The 23914-nt window shown below is 36.6% G+C and overlaps 1 protein-coding gene across 9 annotated transcripts in view; it reads right to left on the reverse strand.

The window, feature by feature from the left end:
- The window catches only part of LOC5577203 (rho guanine nucleotide exchange factor 11), a 434547-nt gene that overhangs the window by 68671 nt on the left and 341962 nt on the right, over window positions 1-23914 (reverse strand). For all 9 annotated transcript variants that reach the window (XM_021853821.1, XM_021853819.1, XM_021853825.1 and 6 more), the window contains one exon: window positions 23689-23897. In XM_021853821.1, coding sequence (XP_021709513.1) covers window positions 23689-23897 — 209 coding nt within the window. The remainder of the gene's footprint in view (window positions 1-23688; window positions 23898-23914) is intronic.

Consider the following 23914-nt stretch of genomic DNA (forward strand, 5'->3'; position numbering starts at 1 on the left):
CTGTTTCTAATTCTTTTTGAGATAGAGTAAGGTGGGGCAAAAGTTCGAGTGGGGTAAGAGTTTCTTTTTAAGATTTCTCGCTCAATTCAAAACAAATCTTATGAATGTCATGGTGGTTCGAATGCTATTCAAGTAAGAGACTTTCAATCCAAATATCATTAAAATCGATTGACATTTGGAAAAGTTATGGCTATTTGTTGTTTTTCGACGTGAAGATTGTAATTTTTGGTCAAACTTTTGTTGCATGGAACCAATTAAAGATAAAATATTTTTCAATATTTTATGTAAGGGCGTTTCTAGGCCTATCATAAGGTTGCTTTGAGGTGTATTAGTTTTTGCATAGATGCTTGAAAACAATTTTTGGCCCATAGTGGGGCAAAAGTTCGTATCAGCGGGGCAAAAGTTCGACCCATGTATAAAATCACGGAAAAAAATGCAAATTGCCTAAAATCCACATATTATCATCAAATTTAGTTAAATTTGTCTGATCGTGTGAAAATTGTCACCAAAAGTTTACATTTCCACATAGTTTTGTGAAAAACTGCTATTTTTGAGTATATTACAATTAACCCGGTTTTGGGCAATTTTTTGATGAAAATTTAGTGTGTATTTTTTGTCAAACTTAAGTTTACGGCTGGTCTAAAGTATGCCTATCATAAAAGGATCAATATTTTGTGTTTTAGCCAGCGAACTTTTGCCCCACACTAGATTCGAACTCTTGCCCCACCGGTGGGGCAAAAGTTCGAATAAGACAATTAATTTTGAAACTGTTATAACTAAAAATTGGTAAATATTTCGACACAAGTTTGTTCAGCAAAATTATAGCCAATATGTTGACGGTTCACTGTATGGTATTTGTTTTGTTTTAACTGCTATTGTTTTCCTGGAAACATTGATTATACCACTAAGGTCGAACTTTTGCCCCACCTTACTCTATTTGGCATATCTATATCTCGCGGAACATTACTAAAGGACCTATGTACAAATGAGAGATTCTCTCCTCTCTCGTTCTCTTTCGATTATAACAGTAGAATACTAATGATTTTGGGAAGTTTTTCACTATAGATCGAAAGTCAATTCCCTTGACTAGCGTTTCATACAAAAAACGCAACAGAAGAGGTTAATGTGACTCAGTTATTAATGAAAGAGAAAGTAAACAAAGAGAGCCTCTCATTGTTAGATAGGTCCTTTAGTAATGTTTCGCGAGATATGTGATTGAGTTCGGTTTTGCGTGTCCGATTGATTTTGCTGACGGTTTCGCGCGTGTTTTCGTCGCCGGAGAATTTTTTTTCTCCCTGTTTTGGAGCGTCTTGCTGGGTACGTATTTGGGAAGGCCCAAGCAAGACGGTTTATTTTCGGGACGCCAAGAAGTTTTGCTGTCAGTGTCAGTTTTGTGTTCAGTCGAGGATGGATTACCAACTGGTGAGTTCGTTTCATGCTTGTGATAACACATATTTTCTTAAAAGCGTAACTTTTAAGTAATATTAAAACAAACTTTGTATGGTTCGTCACTATAAGTGTCGGCATTATTCCTGTTTCATATAAGTTAAAATATATACATGCAATTATCAGTTTTCGTCATTAATAAAAACTTCTTTTGAATTGTTCGACATTATAGATGTTGACGTATTTTTTCCAAAAACTTCTCGAGACATAAATACAAAACTAGCTTTAAATACAAGTCGTATATTTCCCCCTTGTCCATGGATCGCATCACCGACCAGAGGTGACTCCCAGATCTTTTCCTCCCTCACTAATAAACACCCTTCCCGTGGTGATTGTGGAGATGCAGAGGTATTCTCGGTCTCTAGAAGCAACAATCATTACACCCTAACATTCCTTCCCCATCCCAACTGACTGTAAGGACTTGGCCGGCGCCGTTATTGATCAATAATATTAGATCTGCTAAAATTGCACTTCGAGAGTAAGCGGTAACTCCCATCTCTTATTCATTTGGATCGTAGTACAATTCTTACCAGTTCCGATCAATCACGGAGTAGCAACCATTGACATGTACAGTCAGTCTATGCTATGCTATTTGGCATATCTATATGTGAATGACTCATAAAAATCAACTGTTTTCCATGATTTTTCAAGTTTTAGCCCACATACCTGCTTCCGGCGCAGACTAGCCTTATCAAATTGAGAATTTCGGCACATATCTTTATTTTCAGCAGGCATTAAGAGTATTTCCTTATGTTTTAAGTATAATATTGGAAATGAGTTGCGTATTGGAAATAATAGCTGTGATGGAAAGTGACGAACATGTCTTCTGAACCAGAACAAAAACAAAACCAAATTCCCGTGAGCATCAGTGTTGATTTACTCGCATCTGTCGTGCTCGCGAGTAAATGAAGTTAAAATTATTCGTGAACGTATTTGGAGCTGTTCAGAATCAATTGCGCTTTCGGGAAGAAAAGCTATTTCCCTTCCGAGGTTTCTGGTTTTCAAGAGTTTTTTTTTTGCCACAAACTGGTAGTTTACTCGCATAGTCAATTAATTGTTAAATTTCATGCAATTCCAGTCTAAGAAATTTTGCTGTTCAGGGTGTCCATTCAAAACCAATTTTCCAATTCTCGGATTTTTCCCGGTTGCCCAAAATATTGACTGATGGCAAAATAACCTTGGAGTCCTTCATATTTGTATGAGAAACAAATTTTCTCATACAAATTTGGAGGACTTTAACTATTTTATTTATAAACTATTTTTATTTATATTTAAAAAATGTTATAAGCTTTAAACGGTTTAAATTTTAAAAACGCCTTGGACATTTTTTTTCCGGATAATCGAATTACTAATAAAAAATTTAAATCTTCGATAAAAGAACTTAAATATTATCTTTTTTATTTATATGATGCGGTGGGGTAGCCAAAAATTATTTCTAGGAACAGTAGGGGTCTTCACAAGAAAATTTTTTTTTTGACCAGCATACACAAAAAAAACACTTTTTCAAATCCCCCTTTTCTTAAATACGTTCAAAACTGCAAAACAATTCATATTTTATAGTGCAATACCAAATTATCTCAGATTTATGCATAAAAAATTTAAAACAAGAACATCAAAAAACAAATTCCGGATAATCGAGTCTAAAATTCCGGATAATCGAATCCCGGATAATCGAGTCTCCGGATAATCGAGTCCGACCTGTATTTGTTGATATATCTAAAGACCGTCCATCCACTAGAACTCATAGACAGTTCAGAGAGAATTCGGAATCATATGAACACATTTCTGCACTGTGTATCTAAATTTAGACTATATTTCCACAAAAGAGCAATGCTCAATAGTTAAACTATTACCTTGTGAAAATGTCTTTTGAAACTATGCGTAAGATATGGCCCTTCCTTGAGAAATTCTTGATCTAGTGAAACTCATGTTGAATACAAGGAGAGATTAATAGAAACGATATCCTTAAATACATTTTGTTTTTATCTCCGATGAAGTTGGCTAACACTTTAAACATAAATCCAAAATTGCATCTTCCAAGAATTGCATGAATAAAAAATCTGGATAAAAATACCTAAAGAACCTCGCTATTTATTTACTTATCAAAGAGCTTGTCATGAATTCATAAAAAAAATAATTCGAGAAATATGTTGGGTATGGTAAGAAGAATTCGCTGTAAATATGAAGAAATCCATAAAAAATTTCTTTACTCCATAAGACATTTATTATAGATCAAGGACTACTCTAATTAGCAATCGAGATAAGGCTTCACCAAGAATCAGTATCATCAATAACCAAAGAAATCCTCCTAATGGAATTTTTCATCAATCTAATCATGATTTAAAAAAAAAATGGCAAGAAATTTGCCAATAATTTTTTTGGTTTAGCATTGTACTAAGAATTTCAAGCAATATCAGCCAGGGATCTATTCTAATACTCACTAAAACCATAAAAGCAATCTACTGATAACCTTTTCAGTGATCTCTCAGGAGGAACTTTGAAGAAATTGATCAATTCTCGAAGACTCATTCAAACAGACTCAAGTCAGGAAAGTTAACAAACTTACTGTATCAATCCTACGTGTTTTGCAGACGAAATTCTACACGTTCCGCTCTAAACCAACTCGATTCTTCGCTTTTAGAACGTTTAATTTCCGGATTTACAAAACGACGAAAGTAAGATTCTCCACTTTCGTAACCTAACCGCTACTTTCGCCGCTCCGTTGTATGGGAGACAAAGTGACTTAACCACGAATCAAAACAAAACACTACTTGAGTCAATTTTACACTGGTACAAAAACGTCGTAAGTAACTGATTGAAACGGCTTATTATTTTGTCATACATTTTTGTGGGAAATGATAGGAACTACCTAGTGTTTTAACGCGAGCTGATTGCATGCAAAATTTAAGCGATGTACACGGTAAAAACATGTTAAAAAGGGGATTCATTTCAAAACAGTTTTAGAAGAAAGGTTTGTGATTCTTCTTAATTAACGCTCTCAAAACTGTATGAAAGTTACTTACGTCGATTTGAAAAAGTAATCGAGAATTATCGGTTCGGTATCGGTAAGGGTTCCAGTAAAGATCTCATAAACAAATTGGCCATGTATCTAAAAGGAAATCTAACAAGAATCTCGCCAATAACAATGCCAAGAATCCTTAAATACCCTTCTTATAATATTTCGAAGAGCTTAATCTATCTGTCTACCAAGTCACCAAACGTTAGACATGGTGCGAAGTTCGAGTGACAAGCAGTCGTACACTTTGTGGAAAAAAAAATCTAGTTTCGCCCATAGTGCTTGGAATTGGAACAAATCGGTTTTCCGGAAATACCCCAGGACTTCCGGATGTTTCTTGACGACTCTTCGCAAGAAACTTGGAATTCTTCCGAAAATTTTAATGGGGCTTTTGTGGAATTACTTTTGAGATTCTTTTGGTTATCCTTCTAGAACTTTTCTTCTGGAGCTCTTCCGAAAAGGCTGCTGGAAATCTTCAAGATGTCTTTCGAGGATACTTCCCAAAAAAATTTTGGATTCTTCAAGAAATCCTTCTGGGAAACTTCCACAAAACCTTCGGAGATTTTTTCGGAAATGCCTCTGCATTTTGATTTTTATTGATTTTGAATAGGTTTCATATTTTTCCGGGTATGCTCTGGAAGTGCTCTTCCAAGATTACGATTCTCATGTCACAAGACATGTTTTAGTGCAGTTTTTAAAAATGTCGCTCACAGAGATATGGACAAAACTCTTTTGTATCTTTTTAGCGGATGACCCTCAACTTTTGCACGGGAGTGTAGCTCTAGCTTGAGATGAAAGATTTATTATGTTTATTATAATATTTTTTCTGAGTCATTAGTTTTATTTTATTAGGATTTTTTTACTGTGTTAACTTTGTGATAAACAAAACTGAAATTATATACCTAAAGCGAAAACACAAATTCAATCTCTAATGAGAAACTTTTCACTTGCCCCACGTGATTAGAAAATTGACGGTGTTTCAATTTAGTTATTTTAAGGTCTATGTCGAATTAATTCTAAAACTTTTTTTTATTGCAGTTTAAAACTGTTAGAAGTGGTACAGAAAATTATTTTCCACAACTTTTTTCCGCTGAAAATATTGAAATAAGATTGCACGCCGCCAACTTGTTACGAAGGGATTGTTGACAGGTTAACAATCTTTGACTCTATTATGCAATAATGAATGAAAAATCTCAGAAATCCCTTACCTATCGTAATGTTCTCAATGGCCACAAAGGTTTACGCAAACTTTAATTCACATATTCAGTGAAATATACCAATTATTTTCACTTACCCCATTTACCCACTTGCCCCGCGGTACCTTATGTGGAATTCGACCAGGAAATAATTGCAGAAATCTAGAAACAAATTCTGAGTAGGATTAGAATCTTATTCTAGATCTTGCATAATTCTCATAAATTCTTCGGCAAGATTCCATGACTGAATTTTACACAATCCAGAGAAAAAAAAAACATATATTAAGTTGTTCGGTGATCGAATTCGCATGGTTTTAAGAATAATAAACTTATCACGCGTGGTAAAGATGGATGCATTATGAGTGAAGTTGTGAAAAAATCCACATTCTCAGGTGGGATTAGAACCCACGACTCTTGTATGCTAGATGAGTGCTTTACCAGTGGCTCGGTAGTGTAGACGGTAAAACACTAGTCTAGTATACAAGAGTTGTGGGTTCGAATCCCACCTGAGCACGTGAATATTTTTCATAATTTCACTCATAATTTAGCCATCTTTACCACGCGTTAGAATCGTTAGAAAGTTGGTCTGCCGTGCAATATTTTTTCAACAAATTGAGAGAGATAGCCAGTTTAAATAATGGAATGTTCAGCAATATTACGTGTTTTAATATGTTTAACAACTTTGTATGAGACAAGAAAAAAGTTTTAAAATTGTACATAATGTGTATTAAATTGTTTAAAAAACGAGTCAAAAAATTATTTTTTTAACGATTTTTTGTGTTTGTATTGTAACACATGTTTTTGTTGAACATCGCAACTGTCTATCACTTGAATTACATAAATAATTGATAATTTGTTTATAATTTGTAAGGGTTTGTTTGCACCGGAAGCAGCTATGCGGCTTAACTGCCCCTTGAAAAGAGAGTAATTTATGAATATAGAAAAACGCATGAAATCGACGAAACAAAACACTGTGCTTGTGTCGGCATCTCTGAGCAACAGTTAGTATCCACACACTAAAAACAGTCAGTTACTTAGTCAGTCAGTCGGCAGCATTGCTCTGGTTGTATTTATGGTAATGGTGAGTCGGTGGTTGACAACGAGAGGGAAATGAATTCATTATGCTTCGCGCAGGGAAATCAAGGGTGGTACTAATTAGCTCGTAAATCAATCGACCTTTGGTGAATTTTCAATAAGATCCATTAGCAGCGCGCCGCTACCCGGTAACCGAGGAAAATTGGAATTAATTAATACTGTTTTGCTGGAAGATCTGGCATTGGGTGGTTGGCACTGGAAGGCAAATTACTCAGGTTGGATACGGTTTCTGGCGTGTTGGAAAATAGCATTCCAATCAACGGTGAAAACTATGTAGTAATTGCTGAATTTAAGAGAAGAAGATCAATTAAAACGATCGGGATACTAAAAGCAATAATGTAAATACAATGGGTAAAACAATGATACTTTAAAAATAGAAAGATCTCATCAAACATCATTGGCCAATATAAGTTCACAAAGAAAAAATTATCAAACATAACCGTAGCACATCTTCATTTTCTTCTTCTTTCAATGTCCCGTCCCATAATTGACCCAAAGCATGCTTCTCAGTATTCCTAAAATAAATGCTATTGGAATCACTATAGGAAGTTGAGTAGTAGTTCTCAAGAAGAGAACTCATAGAGATGTTTCTGAAAGAACAATGTATAAAAACCTTGGGAAATTTCTGAAGTATTCTCTGTAGGAAAGTCTTCATAATCTCTATAAGAAATTCCTGCAATCCTTGGAAGAACTTATAGAGTAATTCTTAGAGAAATATATTGGTAAAGTCTCTGAACAAAGTCTAACAATAGTTCCTGGAATGATACTCGCCCAAAACATGAAAGGACCTAAAGATGTCCTTGCAAAAATATTTGGATGAACTCTCTGAGAAATTTGAACAGGATTTACTGAAGGAAATCATCAAGGAATAGCTGAAAAAATCTATGAAGATACTTTGCAGGACTCCTTAGAGAAATTCCGAGAAGACATAGACATAGAGTACTCTCTATGCAAATGATTAACAATCCAAGAAAAGATCACTGGACGAACTCATAAAAAGAGAAATAAACTCCTGTAAAGGGTCTTAAAGAAATTTCATATGAACTTCTTCGAGGAATCGCTTGATCTATTCTTGTAGGTATTCTCGGAATAATCTCCGAAAAAAAAATACTGGAACAATATTTCGAAAATTTCTCAGAAGCGGTCAGCTAACTAACTGGATCGATTTCTCGAGAAAAGCTATAGCTATTTTAGAGAAAGCTACAGTGAAGCTCTCTGAAGAATTTTTGACAGAATACTTAGGAATATACGCATCCTGTTTAAAAGACTGATACCGCTCGAGGAGTCCTTCATCGGCGAATACATTCGACCATTGCGTTCACTGAAGAAGATAACAAAATAGTCAACTCTACTGGAGTGGCATGGCAAAACAGGTAACGGCAACCTTGCGCACGATACGGCATATCTTGTTCGATTTCAAGAAGTGACGAGCACCGGACAGACACCGGAACTCGGCTTAAGCACGTGCCAAACTCATAAACGTACGCATGCATTTTGTAGCCGCCGTCGTCGCTTCACCTAGTAAAGAAGACTGGGTTTCTGGACCGATGGTATATCTAGCTAGTTGTTGGTAGCAGCTGCAGCGGTGAGGAATGTGCCAAGTAAATAAACTTGAAATGAAGTACCATCGTGCGCCTGTGCACTTATTATTGATACACTCTTCAATGATGATAATGAGTTTGCCAGGGGTAGGAGACACACAGAGAAAGAGGTAGAGAGAGTTGCCGTACATATTTGCCATTGCCATCCCTGGAATTTACGTCCCAGTTGGTTCGTCGATGATTGGCAACTGCATCGTAAATAGGGCACTTGCTTAGCATTCATTGCTCGCTAGAGAGGTGAGCCTGAGAGGAGGAGTAATAAAGCAGCATCCCTTCACTCATCACTCTTCTTGGTCTTTCTGGCGTTACGTCCTAACTGAGACAAAGTCTACTTCTCAGTCTAGTGTTCTTATGAGAAATTCCACAGTTATTAACTGTACTTTTTTCCAATTGACAACATCGTGAGTCAAGCAGCCCTTTTAGTCGAGAAAATTTCCAATACCGGCAGCGGGATTCGAACCCACGACCCTCGGCTTGCTCTTGCTGAATAGCTGCGCGTTCACCATCATGGTTATTTCAGCCCCTAACTCATCATCCACTATGCAAATGATGGAAAATGGGCAATCAGAGACCATGGAACTACTAATAATAGACTGCAGTGAAAAGACGGCGACACATTAGCAACGATAATGACGCAGATGAAACTGATAAAATTTGATATGCGCTATCATTACCGACAGAGACAGTTGTAAAATTGCGCAGCATTACTTTTTTGCGACTCGCGCACCAAAATCCAGTAATTCTCATAAGCTGATAATGTACCGTAAATTCGGGTGAAATCGATCACCGTTGCACACGAATTTATTTCATACAAACAGATTACTCTGTTACTACCATAACATATATAATATGAACTTTTTTGTTTCAACTATTGTCAACAATGTAAAATTCCTAAATCATGATACCTAACATGATGACATACATTCAGAAACTTCTGATTCTGGACGAGAATTTAAACATTGTAACAGTCAGAAAGTTTATTGGGAAGCTTAAAATGTAGCTCCAAAAGTGAATAAATTATCAAAATTTGAACACATTTGCTCATTTTGATGTAACTGACAAAACTTTTTATCTCAAAATCTGATAGCCCTACACAAAAACTATCTTGAGCAAACTTATTCATCTCGTCAAAATCTATAACTTTGCTGATGATACCATGAATGTATTCCTTTAATATGTTTAGTTGTGCCAATTATAAAAAATCGTCAAAAAAATCACTTTAGTCAAACCGTTACTGTTTTTCAACTTATGATTGGAAAAATCACTCAAAAATATATGTTAAAATTTAAGTTATGTCTGATATTCTGTGAAAATTTCATTCAAATCGGTTTGTAAATAACTGAGATATAGTTTATCAAAGTTGGTAATTTTGTATGAAAAATCGAAAAAGTTGCAAATGTTTTGTCCAATACTGTATATTATTAATTGGTATCAATTTAACAAGCATATTCGAATTTGAAGCATGATGAATTGTTTTGGTACAAACGTTGAACATATCGACACTTAAGTTTTAACATTAAAATAACCTTTAATAAAGTACTTCGACACATGAGCCGTGAGTCAAGATTCACCATGGTACTTGTTTTCCTGCATTTAGTTTAAAGCCATTATTGGTAACATTACAGAAAACAGACATAGAGAACTGTAAAAAGTGACCAATTTCACCCGAAATTACGGTAGTCGTACCTAGTAAGTCTTCCCACGAATTATCGCCGCGGATCCGATTAGTTCAGTGAACTGAAAACTTCACAGTGGGACACCCCCGCCGTCAACTAAGCTAGAAACAATGATTTTTGACATGCTAGCGCCGGCGACGACGATGGTAAAAATGAGCGTTTGCTTTCCATACGTGCACAGCACTTTCGTACCACTTTAGCCTAGATCTGGGTGATGATATGGTGGCGCACATGCTTTGTTAATGGAAAGGAAGTGTGAAAGCATGATCGGCGCGAAGTACAGGGCTGGTGACGGCTTGAAATAAGAACTTTAGATACTTCATGTCAGAAAGAAGCGACCAAACAGAAACAAAAAAAGACCATCTCTACAGGAACAAGAATCAAGAAAACATAAAGGAAACGAAAGGAACCAGGAGATGACAGTTTTGATAATGGTTTACCAGAATCCGACAAAACATTTCAATAAAGTTTCTGGAAGTACTTTTGGGAACTTGTAATCAGAAGACACAGTGTGTTTGTTTGACAAATTGGGACATGAATTTGCGAAAAAATACGCATTCTAGTGAGACTCGAACTCACGGCTCCGTGTACGCTAGACCAACGCTTTAACCAACTAAGCTACAGAACACCTTTTGATTCTGCGGAATAGAAAGCCAAACTGAATCCGAGTACTAACCATCAACACGTCTCTTTTCGCAAATCCGTGTCTTTTTCGGACTTAGATGCCAAACCCCCAACACGCTCGCGTTTGTATCTCTCGATTACAAGTGAGAGCGAATTGATTATAGACATCTGAAAAAAAAACCTTGAATCATGAGAAAGTTTTGGAGATTTTTCTAATAAATTTCTTGTGATTATTAAAAATTATAAGAGGAATCACTAGATAATACTGTAGGATTTTCTGGAGGAATTCCTTGACAAACATAGTGCAACTAGATAATTCATTTCAAGATTTAGTGAAAAAATATCGGCAAGGAATCCTAGAATATTCCCTGAAACTAGTTAATTTCCTGTGGAAAGTACTGGAAGTAGTAGCGTTGGAAAAAATCCTCTAAGAATCCGTTGAAAATCGCTAGAGGAAGTTTCTTACGACTTCCTGTGAGAATTGGTGTAGTAAATTCTAGATGGATTACTGAAGTCATCTCTGAAGGAGTCTCAGAAAGTATTCCAAAATAATTTGCAGCTGGATTCACTGCAAGCATAACAAAGGAAAAAAGTGACTCTCTAGACCATTTTGGGAAAAAATAATCTTTATAGACCATTCATATAAAAGGAGTTATAAACTAACAAATAAAATAATAATACAGTCGACTCTCCACATCTCGATGTTCTACATCTCGATATCTCTCCATATGTCGATGATTTCATAAGTCCCTTCAGTCTACATACATTTTCACTCTCCATATCTCGATATCCTCCTTATCTCGATATCTCCATGTCTCGATGTGTTTCTGTTGATTTTTCGTTCTCAATTTTCTCTCCGTATGTCGATATGACCAATATCGAAGGTTCTAGACCAACATTTTGGGATTCAAAACAAATTAGGAGCGCAAAATGACGTATGTTTGTGTATTACGGAGTGTTTTTCAATCTAGTATTCATCAAAAATTTGTTCTTTGTCTCGATCTCTCCCTATCTCGATATCGAGATGTGGAGAGGCGACTGTAAAATATCTAAAAAGAGAACTGCTACCAGCCCTGCAAGTAGCATTAGCCCTGCTCTTTTAGTGTTACCTTCTCCAGCGCTACAAAATGCTAGCTGATAGCGTGTCGTTGAGCTTGAAGATGATGGCGGCGATGTGAGGGTGCTAAAGCTTTTCAGTGTGGCGATGCGGCAAAATCGCATCTCCGTGCACGCGTCGTGACACATGGGAAATAATGGTCATATTTTCTCTACTAGACTGAGTGTGCTAATTTATCTGTAGTGAAACGCTCACTAGAAAGTGTGTCAGATTGGAAATGAAACTTGGAAAGTTCTCAGTACAATTGGGACAGGCAGGTACGGCCTATAGCAACCATGTCCTTGCAGAAACTGCGTCAGGTGAAAGTTCACTTCCCCATGGTTTCTTTCATACCAATCTAACACATTTGGTATTGACATTGGGTATCTTGAATGGATACCGAGAAAAATCCATTTTGGGCGAACTGCATTTTCAGACCGATCTGACAATTCTTGTTTGGGAACAGATCGTTCAGCATTCGTAGAAGTGGCAGCAGAACCCGCTACTGTACGTATTTGTTCTGTTCTTCAATAGGGAACATTGGTCTGTATGAATAGTAGAAGCATTAACCTAAGAATGCTAATGTCGCTGCTGTTCGTGTTACCAACATCTAGTTTGCCACGAACTGACAGCTTGAGTACCGGTCCTTAAAGTGTCAGTTTTATTTTTGAAACCAAAACAACGACATGGTATTGAACAAACAATGGAAATCCATAATTTAAGGTAATAATAATTAAAATCAGTTTTGTGACAACAACGCCATTAGCGTTCTACTACTAATATTTCTATTGTATGAAGTGAACGAGATAATTATAAATTTGTGACATTCGTAGATACTACTATGTCGCAGCCTACGCGATTGAAAAATACTGTAATGATACTACACAAGGATGTGCGCCCACGTGTTTTCTGTTGAGATGTTTGTATGTGCTTTTGGAAATGATCCAGCTTGAACGAATTTTTCGTAATAGCAAAAAATGTTGTATGCAACTCGTTGCAAAACTCGATTTTTTTCAGCACTCGTTGATTTATCCAACTCGGCGAGCCTCGTTGGATGGGATGGGCCCTGGGATGTTTTTCTTCGCTTGCTTTGATCGTGCTTCAAAATCAAATGAGAGCGAATTCAGCAATGCTTGAACAAAAGTCAATCATAGGATTGATGCCAGCGATCCAGGATTCTTCAAAATTCTGGAGGACAAGGGAGATGGAATTGCGTGAGTAATGGTTTATAGTTCAATTATGATTGAATAATACTGTCAAGTTGACAAGACCATTGATTGGATCCATTTGATTGACTCTTAAGAAGACCATCGAAAACAGGAGAATTCGACATCAAATATAAATATTAAGACGATTTGTAATATGATTTAGAATGAGATATTTTACGGCATTATAGTTCTACAACAAAGCCCTAGTGACCGAGAGACAAAGTTGATTCATTGCCGGTATTTGAATATTTACATTTGCCGTCCAAACCAATCACACCCATCGGACATGCCTATCTGTAAAATTATCCAAACAATTGACTGTAACGTGTCCATCCTCCGGTTGGTCGATCAGCAGCAGTTACAGTTTAGATCTTGTGCGCTAGTTAATGGCATTTGTAATGTAAATTATGACACGAAACTGAATTGCACCCTCTTTGTGCGCGGGCATAGAATGCAAATTTGTCTACTATTCGAAAACTGTTTGCCCTCACTCCAATCCCAACGCAACGCAACGACTAGGGGAGTGTTTACCCACCCGGTGGACCGCGGACCCCTAGGGGATCGTGAAGACCTATTAGACCTATTAGACAATGGGTAAATAATAACAATTATTATTATTATTATTATTTATAATTTTCCGGTAAATAGTCAAAACCTCAAGGTTTTATTTAACACTATGATGAGTTAGTGCATAAAATTCAATCTAATCCTTCATTTTTTTATAAGATAACCATTTTACTTTCAAAACTTTTAAAGACATATTTTTCAATGCATCACAGAAAGTTGTATACAACTCTGGACTCTATAGAGTCCGAAACTCTGAAGAGGTTGGGAACACCTGGACGGGTTCGAAGCCATTGCTGCTAATGATGAGAAAAGTGATTTTCAGCACGAGTGACTTCTCTTCGACGATTGGGTGCTTTCTTCTGGGGAAACTCGGATGAGTTGAACAGGCGAAGCCGTCGGTCTGCGTCGAAGGAGGACTACTGCTCCCGCGCCGCGGGCGTAAATCATCGATAATGAATCGATTCGTGTTACAACTAAATTTAGCACCGAATAATGAGTACACAAACGGAGCGGAAACGGAACAAAAATAAAGCTAATTCTCATTTGCTAAAAATAAGTATACGCCACACCGAACGGAACGCAAGATGCGGTGGCGGCGGTGAAGAGATTCTCTTCGGTTTTGCGATTGTCGCTGTTTTTGGTGCAGGGAAGCAGATCCATCCTACGACGACGACGACGACGTGTGTAGGAAATTTCCGCCTAAACGGGTCAGTTCCCACGCATAAGTGCACAACGACGCAGAGTACTGTACTGGGCTGTATGGGTGGATGAGGATTGAGTGTTTCCTTAAAACAACATAAATGTTATTGAAGTAAGATCGATCGGTCATGATCGGGTACCGGGAATTTTGAGTGATTCGGTTGTGAGTGAGCAAATGGCAGTTGGGAAGAACAACGCAATGATTTTTGACCGGTTTGAACTAGCTTTGGTCCAATAAGGTGGTTAATCAAATATTGGATTTGAAACAATTTTTAGTTTAGATTTAAACAGAAATAGTGTGATGCTGCGCGCTGAAATGGACAGATCCAAAGATGGAAGCATTTTGACGGATGAACGTTAGGTGGTTGAAAGGTGGGATCAGTACTTTGATGAACACCTCAATGGCAAAGAGAGCGCAGAAAGTGAAGGTTTAGATAACAAAGGAAATTTCTACGGGCATTTGTCTGCACCAGTTGATAAGTATAGTCTGGGTAATGGAATAGTTACCCCAGGAATGAGAGAAAGTGATCATACGTCTCATCGCAAGAAAGGCGATAAGACTTCTAAATCATTTCCAAAGATCATCTCCCGTCGTTTTTCACCTGAAGTAAACGAATTCATAAGAAGTTTTCAAGTCGGCTTCGTCGAAGGTCAATCGACAACGGTCATTACCGTTTTGATTCATATTACGGACAGCTTCAAATTCCGAACACGCTACTTTGTATGGGAAACATTTCACACGAAATATTTCAATTTTTACCGCTCAAAGGTTCTCACTTTCGAGGCTCATTTTAATCATTATTTCCCATAGATATCTATGCAAATTTATAATGCCCAACTACCTTAGACGTCTCTTAATCGGTTTGATAGTTGCAATTGATGAATTCTCTTTTCCATTAGCTGCCCGGAATAAGAATCAAAGCGTCCGGAATATGAGGCAAAAGTCAGTCAGCGTCCGAAATAAGAACCATCAAAAGTCCACACATTTCTATTTACACCCGATTCTGTTTTTGTACGGATTTTTTTTTACACGGCCGAGCAAAACAAGTTTCCATCCATTTTTTTCCACCAAAACCTTATATTTGCATGAAACGTCGAGAACTGGTGTTACTTTTTTTACACGGTTTTTTTAAATTTTGAACTGTAAACTTTTTTTGCATGGTACGCATCCCCCGTGCAAAAACAGAATCGGATGTATTGAACCTTCCAGTCGTCGCGCGGTTTGCCACCATCAGAACCACTACGCTGCTGTTGTGATTGAAAAAAATCGAGGTTTTTTCAACAGTGTTGTACAAAATACAACAGCGCGACGACTGGAGTGGTAAAATTATTCATGTTACGGAATCAAAATCTTCATCCCCCATTCGAGAGTTAGGTGTTTTGAGGGCTCGATAACGCGAAAGAATCACACAGAATGATTTATTTTATGTGATTTATGAACAGTTATATTTCACTGAGCCCTTAACTGCCCATAAAGGCATAACTGTCCCATATGGAAAAAGTAGGCATTGAGAAAATAACGCTCAAAGTTTAAAGTTTGTCATTTCATACAAATCTTTGTATTTTCCAGAAAATTTCTGCTTGTCATATTCATTCAGCACCAATACACAGGTTACTTATTTTGCTTCTATCGATCAGCAAAAAAAAATAAATTTGAACATATATCGAGTTCTAAAGTTGTTATTGGGGTTAGAATTTCATATGGAAACTGTTATGCTTTTATTTTTGCAATATGGGACTTCATAATTTTACACATAATTTTCAAACAAAGTGTAATAATTTGTATATGTATAGTAAAGTGTATATTGAAACATGAATGTTGCGATGAAAAAAGCTGTTGGTTCAAAAATCAATATGAGACAGTTATGCTTTTATGGGCAGTTAAGTGTCCGTAATATGAATCAAAACGGTACTTTACGACAACCAGATCTTTACTATACAGCAATATCCATCAAAAAGTCGTGAATATCATCAGGTGCCAATGCAAAGCCTTCTTCTCTATTTCAAGCCATACGATTGTAGTTGCACTAGAAAAGATATTCAGGGAAGCTTACAAGATTGATAATAGCGACCAACGATGGGTGACACAATGCACCATGGTCCAGAAAACAGAAAGCAGAAAGATGCATTTTAGGCTTTAGAATGAAACATTAGACGAAAATGATCTTCTACAAAATGTTTGTATCAGTTGGTAGTAGGCCCTTTGTTTAGTGTTATTAAAAATTAACGTGTTCTGCATTTTCGTAGAAATAGTTTGTATCTCTTGAATTGACCGATTTTTCCAAATATCTCATCAAAGTAGTGTATAAAACACTTTTAGAGATTTGAAAAATGGGACCCAGATAGCCGTAGCGGTAAACGCGCAGCTATTCAGCATGACCAAGCTGAGGGTCGTTGGTTCGAATCCCACCGGTCGAGGATCTTTTCGGGTTGGAAATTTTCTCGACTTCCCAGGGCATAAAGTATCTTCGTACCTGCCACACGATATACACATGCAAACATGGTCATCGGCATAGTAAGCTCTCAGTTAATAACTGTGGAAGTGCTCATAAGAACACTAAGCTGAGAAGCAGGCTTTGTCCCAGTGGGGACGTAAACGCCAGAAAGAAGAAGAAGATTTGAAAAATGCGTAATTTAGTGATAAAAGAAACTGGCAATCTCTTTGAGCATCTAATTCTTCCGAGGATAACGAGCCCTATCTAGTGAATTGTGAGTTCGATTTCCATAAAGGAACGTGTAACTTTTCCGCAAATTTCACATCAATTTGTCTATATAATCCAATTGCAAAGCATATGCAATGTTTAGTTTTACGGTAGTTGTTCAAACTTTCACTCGACTGGTTAGCCGTTAAGATGATTATAGAACGAAGGCAAACCTCGAATTTCCAAGAGCACAAGCCTTGAGTACCAAACAGCGCTCCACGCCGAAAATTTATCCGCTTGATCACCACCAGCAAGCAAGCAATTTGATCGATTTACAACGCGAACGGTTGTCAGACATGTGCACTTGAAAATATAAAAGTTTGGCTTCGTTTTATAATCACCTTAAATCGATAAGTGATAATTAAAAAGTGATTGCGAAAACAAATATCTTTTGACGACAATCAAAAGGCATCATGAAATTGTATATTATTTCAAAAAATAACAGATGCATTATTTTTGTAACTCTAATAAAATGCCTAGAACAACATACATTTTATATCATTTAATATCGCTAAATCGATCATACAAAACAAACTTTTTAGGCACTTTTTTTGATTTTTTACAACTTTGCCGAAGAAGAAGAAGAAACCATTATTTTTGCAAATAAGATTATAGTTGATTATATCATTTATGTGATATTTTATAGTTTGTTTATATTATTTATGTTGATAAGATTATTTATGTGATATTGTGGACCACCCTAGTTTTAGATAATACCGACTAAAAACCTACATTTTTAAAATAGTTTTGCAGTAGGGAAAGTGTACCAGTTATAGCCATAGTGGTTCCTTATTTGGCCATATGTGAAATTTTGATAACTTTCACATTTTAAATCTATTTGAATGTTTTAACATCAAAATCTATCTTAAATCTAACTACTACAACATACAAAAGTTTTCAAAGTTTTAAGACTTCAGAGTAATTACGTATGGTGAAATAGGGAACCACTATGTTTATAACTGGTACACATACCCTAGATCGTTTTTGTCTAAAATTTAATTTTCATGCTCTAAATGAAAAATAATAAAATAATAAAGCATACGATAAAAACCTTCGAAATAGTTTTATTGCCATATCCTTTTAGTCAAGATTTTTCGTCACGATTATTATTAACGAACTTAAGAAAACGAAAATTTTCATGCGAGTTATTGATTTTTTTCTGATAGAAAAAGTTTGGTTTTCAAGGCATTTTATTAGAGTTACAACAATAACACATCTGTTATTTTTAATATATAATATACCTAAAATTTTATTTTGCCTTTTGAGTGCCGTCATTTATTTAAAGATTTATAAGCGCTTTCTTCACCACCGCTCAGGCCTTAAACCCAGTTTAACTTTATGGGTAAACGTGGTTTACGGGCTAAGCGAAGGTGAATAAATTGGCTCTTAGAGATATTTATTATGTTTGCTCAAAGCAAAGATATTCTGAATCAAAGGTTTTTGCGAAAAAAATTCAATTACTCCCAAGCAGAAAGAGATAGCAAAATGTGTTTTATAGACTACTAGTTACTTTGATGAGATATTAGAAATGAGAACGCTAGAGCCAGAAGCTCACTGACAGCTGGAACTGTTTTCTAGCCTTTTTTGACTTCTTTCTTTAGTTCTTGGGTAGTGCACATAGGTCAGATGAACTTATGTTGGTCAAAATCATATTTAATTCATGTTGTTCACTATGAAAATAGATATGAATACAAAAAAAAATCAATTGCAGTTCGCCAACACACAACTATATTTAAGTATTCGCTTTTTTAAATGTAAAATCATCAAAAACACCAAGATATTTTAATTACGTTTACTTGAATTTTGACACTTTTTCATGTTCTGCTCTCCGAGTATGTGGGTTTTATAGTGACAGTTGGTGACAGGTTCCTTTGACTTTTGTGAGTTCGCAATCTAAGCCAGCTGTCTCCTCTCTCTCAGGTTTAAACCAGCCTATGTCGCCGTAGGAACAAAGCTCTCAATCGGCCAATTTAAGAGATACAAAAAAACTTTGTTCGGCAAGGTTGCATGAAATTGAATGGTCCACATCTTTGCTGAAGCATGTATACTATAATTTCTATTAATAAAAAAGTTAGTTATAACATTTCTATGAAAATGTGAATCCTTATTTTGAATAACACCAAACAAAGGGCCTAATACAAATAACTTTGTAGAAGAGTGTTTTCGTCAAATGTTTTATTAGCTCAAAATGCATCGTTCTGCGTAAAACTGCTTTCTGGTCCACTTGGCAATATATGAAGATCTAAAGCGAACACTCCAGATTGTTTCCGACAAATGATGGTCCTTCATGCTTATTGTTTAACGTATATCAGCCGATGAAGAATTTTCAACAGATCTAGTCAATTTGTTTGCTTCGGAGATGATGTGGACATTGTTGGCAGAGGATTTGAAAAGATGACAAACTCATATAACAATGACATTTACTACGAACTATGTCACCTGGTGTTGGTCAGTGATAAATCGATCTTCTTATTTAGATTTCACCTCAAACACTAAAAAGGTCGAAAATGATTTGCTTTGCGGGAAATTTTTCCTTCTTTGAAAAGACATTTTCGACCTTTTGTCCCTCCATTTTTGTTCTTCGACCTTTTGTCCTTTCGACCTTTTGTCTTTCGTCCTTTTGTCTTTCGTCCTTTTGTCCCTTCGACTTCCTTTTGTCCCTTTTGTCATGGATTCTATAAAAAGTACAGCTTTGTGAATGTATTTGGTTTAGGGTTTATCAGATTCTTTAAATGATTTTAGTTTTCGAAAATTCATTTCGAGATGTTGACACATCCTATCAGAAAATCGCTACTATTTACATATTTCAAAAAAATGGATGATTCCAGGTATTTTTTTTTCGAGGTTTTTCTAAGAGTTTTATCACACCTTCATTTGTTTTTTTTTTGCTGGAGAAGTTATTTTAAAAAGCCTCTGGATGATTTCTTGACGACTTTCTTCGATAACCCACAGTAATTCTTCTATGTATTTCCACACAATTGAATTGTGAAATTAATCCTATAGGACTCCTGGTAGAAAGACAGAAAAAAAAACTTCCCGAGATATACCAGATCGAAAATGAGAGAACGGACTCCAGAAGGCACTTCTGGAGAAACTTCTCATGTAATATCTGGATAAATTTCAGACAGGACTTCTGACGGAATTCTAGATGCAACTTCTGAACGAAGTCCAGGTGAAACAGATGCACCTTCCTAGAAAAATCAAGATGGAATTGCTGGAAGATTTCCAGATGGAACCGCTAGAGAAACTATTTATGGAACTCATAAACAATTCCTAGGAAATTCTAGAACTAATAGAGTTCCACGAGGAATTCCAGAAGATACTCTTGAAATGATCGCGGAATGAACTCCAAATAAGTGATTCAAGAATTCCAGGAAGTAGCCTCTGCAGAAATTGCAGAAAGAATTCTTGACAAAACTTTTAGAGAAATTCCGAAAAGAGCTATGGGAGAACTTTCGGAAAGAACTCTTAGGGGAAGTCTAGAAAAAAATCTGGAGAAATTCTAGATGGAACTCTTCTTCTTATTTTTGGCATTACGTCCCCAATGGGAAAGAGCCTGCTTCTCAGTTTAGTGGTTTCATGAGCACTTCCATAGTTATTAACTGAGAGCTGCTTTGCCAATGTTGTCATTTTCGCATTCGTATATCCCCAAGTAGCACACATGTTATAATTGAGCATTTTTGACTGAAATATGACCAAATCTGGTCATATATGAGTTGATAATGCTCAATTATGACATGTGTGTTACTTGGGTCGTGTGACAGGTACGATGATACTCTATGCCCAGGGGAGTCGAGGAAATTTCCATTACGAAAGATCCTGGACCGACTGGGAATCGAACCCAGACACCTTCAGCATGACTTTGCTTTGTAGGCGTGGACTCTAACCACTCGGCTAAGGAAGGCCCCATCAAATATTTTCAAATTCTGCCATGAATTCTTAATGAATGATTTAATGATTTCTTGTGAAGAAATTCCAGTAGAACTCCTGGGAGAAAACAAGGAAAAAACTATTTAAGATATTTAAGACTAAACTCCTGAAAGAACTTCAAAAGGCACTTCTGATAAAACTCCATATGGAATGTCTGAAGAAATTTCAAATAGAAGACCTGGCGAAGTTCTAAACGGCAGTTCTGAAGGAATTCCAGGTGAAACAGATGCACCTCCCGAGAAAAATCCAGATGGAACTGCTGGCGAAAGTAGAATTTCTAGAGGATTTTTTTTTAAAGACACCGACACGTTAAAGCTTCCAGTGGACGATTTGCCCTTTGAAGGAAGCACCACACTAGACAACGGGCTAGCATGCAACGCACAGTCGGAATACATTCCAAAAGAAAAGTTTTCCGGACTGAAGGGGGAATCGAACCCATACCCCTTGACTTGATGTGGCTTGGCAACACTAAACGCATGGCCACGAAGCCCATAATTTCTGGAGCAGTTCTATAAGAAACAATTCCTGAAGTAATTTCAAGCTGATCCAGGATTCCCAGATATTGCAGAAAGAGATCCTGGTGGATGTTTGCACAGAACTTCAGGAGAAATTCCAAAAGTAGTTTTGGAGAAACTGTCATAAAGAAATCCTCCCGTGGGAATTGCAGAAGAAATCTGAAGTAACTTCGCATTGAATTTTCGGAGAAATATCAAAAGGGGTTTCTAAAGAATTTCAAAAGCAACTCCTGGAGTAACTCCAGATAGAACTTCTGATGGAATTACAGGTAGAACGGTGGAACGATTACACAATTTCTCGATGGAAGACCTGGAAGATTTACAGATTGAACTCCTGGAGAGACTCTACATGGAACTTCTGTAGAATTTCCAAAACGTGTTCCTGGAGAAAATCCAAAGAGAACGGAAATTTCAGAAGATATTCCTAAAAGGAATCCAGAATGAACTCCTGCAGCAATTATAGAATAAACTCCTGAAAAAATGTCATGCCTCTACCATTTTATTTTGGGCAAATTCTCGAATCAATTAATCACGGAATCTAAGAGATTCTTTTAAGAAAAACCCCTACAATAATTTTCTGGGTGAATTGTGAAAAAAAACATGTCGGGGCCCACATAGCCGTAGCGGTAAACGCGCAGCTATTCAGCATGACCATGCTGAGGGTCGTGGGTTCGAATCCCGCTGGTCGAGGATCTTTTCGTAAAGGAAATTTTCTCGATTCCCAGGGCATAGAGTATCTTTGTACCTGCCACACGATTATACACATGCAAAAATGGTCAATCGTCAAAGAAAGCTCTCAGTTAATAACTGTGGAAGGGCTCATAAGAACACTAATCTGAGAAGCAGGCTTTGTCCCAGTTGGGACGTAACACCAGATAGAAGATGAAAAAAAACCCTTGACTTATTATAAGATACATTCTTGAAGGAAAATTTGGAAGAACAGTTGGATGAATTTCGTTAGGTATTATCCGAAATATTCCTGGAGCAGGAAATGGAAAAAATCTTTGGTAGAATTCATAGATAAAGAATTGGTGGAATACAATGGAGCAAAAAATCTATGAGAATTCGGAGATACACTTGAACAATTCCCTAAAAAAATCAGCAAGATCGTTTGAGAAATCTGTAGATAAATTCACGATATCATCTCTTGGAAGGATCTACGAATCTGTAAAATGCTGAAAAGTACCTACTCATTAGAAATATCAGAAGGAATCCGTAGAGTAATTCCCGGAGGAGTCTGTTGAAAAAAATCATGCAGTAATCATTAATTTTTTTTTTTGCATACAGTGCTGGATAATAGGAAATTCTGATTTTTATTGTTTTGAGCAATAAAAACGAGTGTTTTTTTTTCGGAAAAAGTCTTATAGGCTTCCTTTGAAATATTTTGAGAGAAAGCAATTGAAAATAATCTGATGTAATTTACAGACAAATTTCTCAAGTTGGTTTTGGAGGGATACAATGGAACAATACCTGAAGGAATTTAAAGTGGAGTTAAAAAAACACATAAACAATTTTAAAAATAAATTCAGAAAGATCGATAGAGAAAGCTGTAGAGACATTCACGGAGAAAACTCTCGAAAGAATCTCCCAAACTTTAAAATTCTAAAAAATCATTACTCTTGAGAAACAATAGGAACGGTTTGTGGCGTATTTTCGAGAGGTTTCTGTTGAAAAGTTCTGGCTAGAATTTTGGGAGAAATTACTGGGTAAACCACAAGATAATTTGCATGGGAATTTTCTAAAACTCTTGTTGGAGAAATATATATTGAAAACTATCGGATGAGGAAGGGATATTAAATTAAACTCTGAGTAAATTTTATGCGACAAACCCTGGAGAAATTTTGTGAGAATTACTTGGAGAATTGCTTTAGGAGCCCTTCGTTATATACCTTGTAGAAGCAATGGAGAAATCTCTGATGTCATTGACAGATAAATCTTAAGCCTCAATTTAAAATGTTATCGAACGATACAAATTTGTGTTATCACAAACATGAAACGAGCTCACCAGTTGGTAATCCATTCTCGATTTAAGTAACAACCACGGCACCAACACGCAAAAGCTGGGATAGAAAATCACTGGCGCGCAAAAACGTATTACACCCGATTCCGCACGGATTTTTTTACACGGCCGTGCAAAAAAAGTTTCCATACATTTTTTCTCGTCAAAACCTTATTTTTGCATGAAACGTCGAGAAATGGTGTTACTTTTTTTTGCACGGTTTTTGAAATTTTGAACTGAAAACTTTTTTTGTCCCCGTGGAATATGATTCATTCGATACGGATATAGAAAAATAGAGAAAAAGTTTCAACTACTCACGCTTTGCACTCGGTGCTGCTCGGTGCGGTCAGCTCCAGCATCTGCGACATGATCGTGTTGATCAGGAAGAACGTGTTTTTGTCGACGGCACTTTGCCGCACCAGTATCAGGCTGGTTTTGGTGATCGGATTGAAGCGGCCCTCGGTGATTTTGCTCTCGCTACCGCCGAGACCGGGACTAGAGTGGTACTTGAGTAGGTATTTGTCATCCTGCGGACGGGAAGAAA

The sequence above is a fragment of the Aedes aegypti genome, chromosome 3, assembly GCF_002204515.2.
Source record: "Aedes aegypti strain LVP_AGWG chromosome 3, AaegL5.0 Primary Assembly, whole genome shotgun sequence".
Lineage (NCBI taxonomy): Eukaryota > Metazoa > Arthropoda > Insecta > Diptera > Culicidae > Aedes > Aedes aegypti.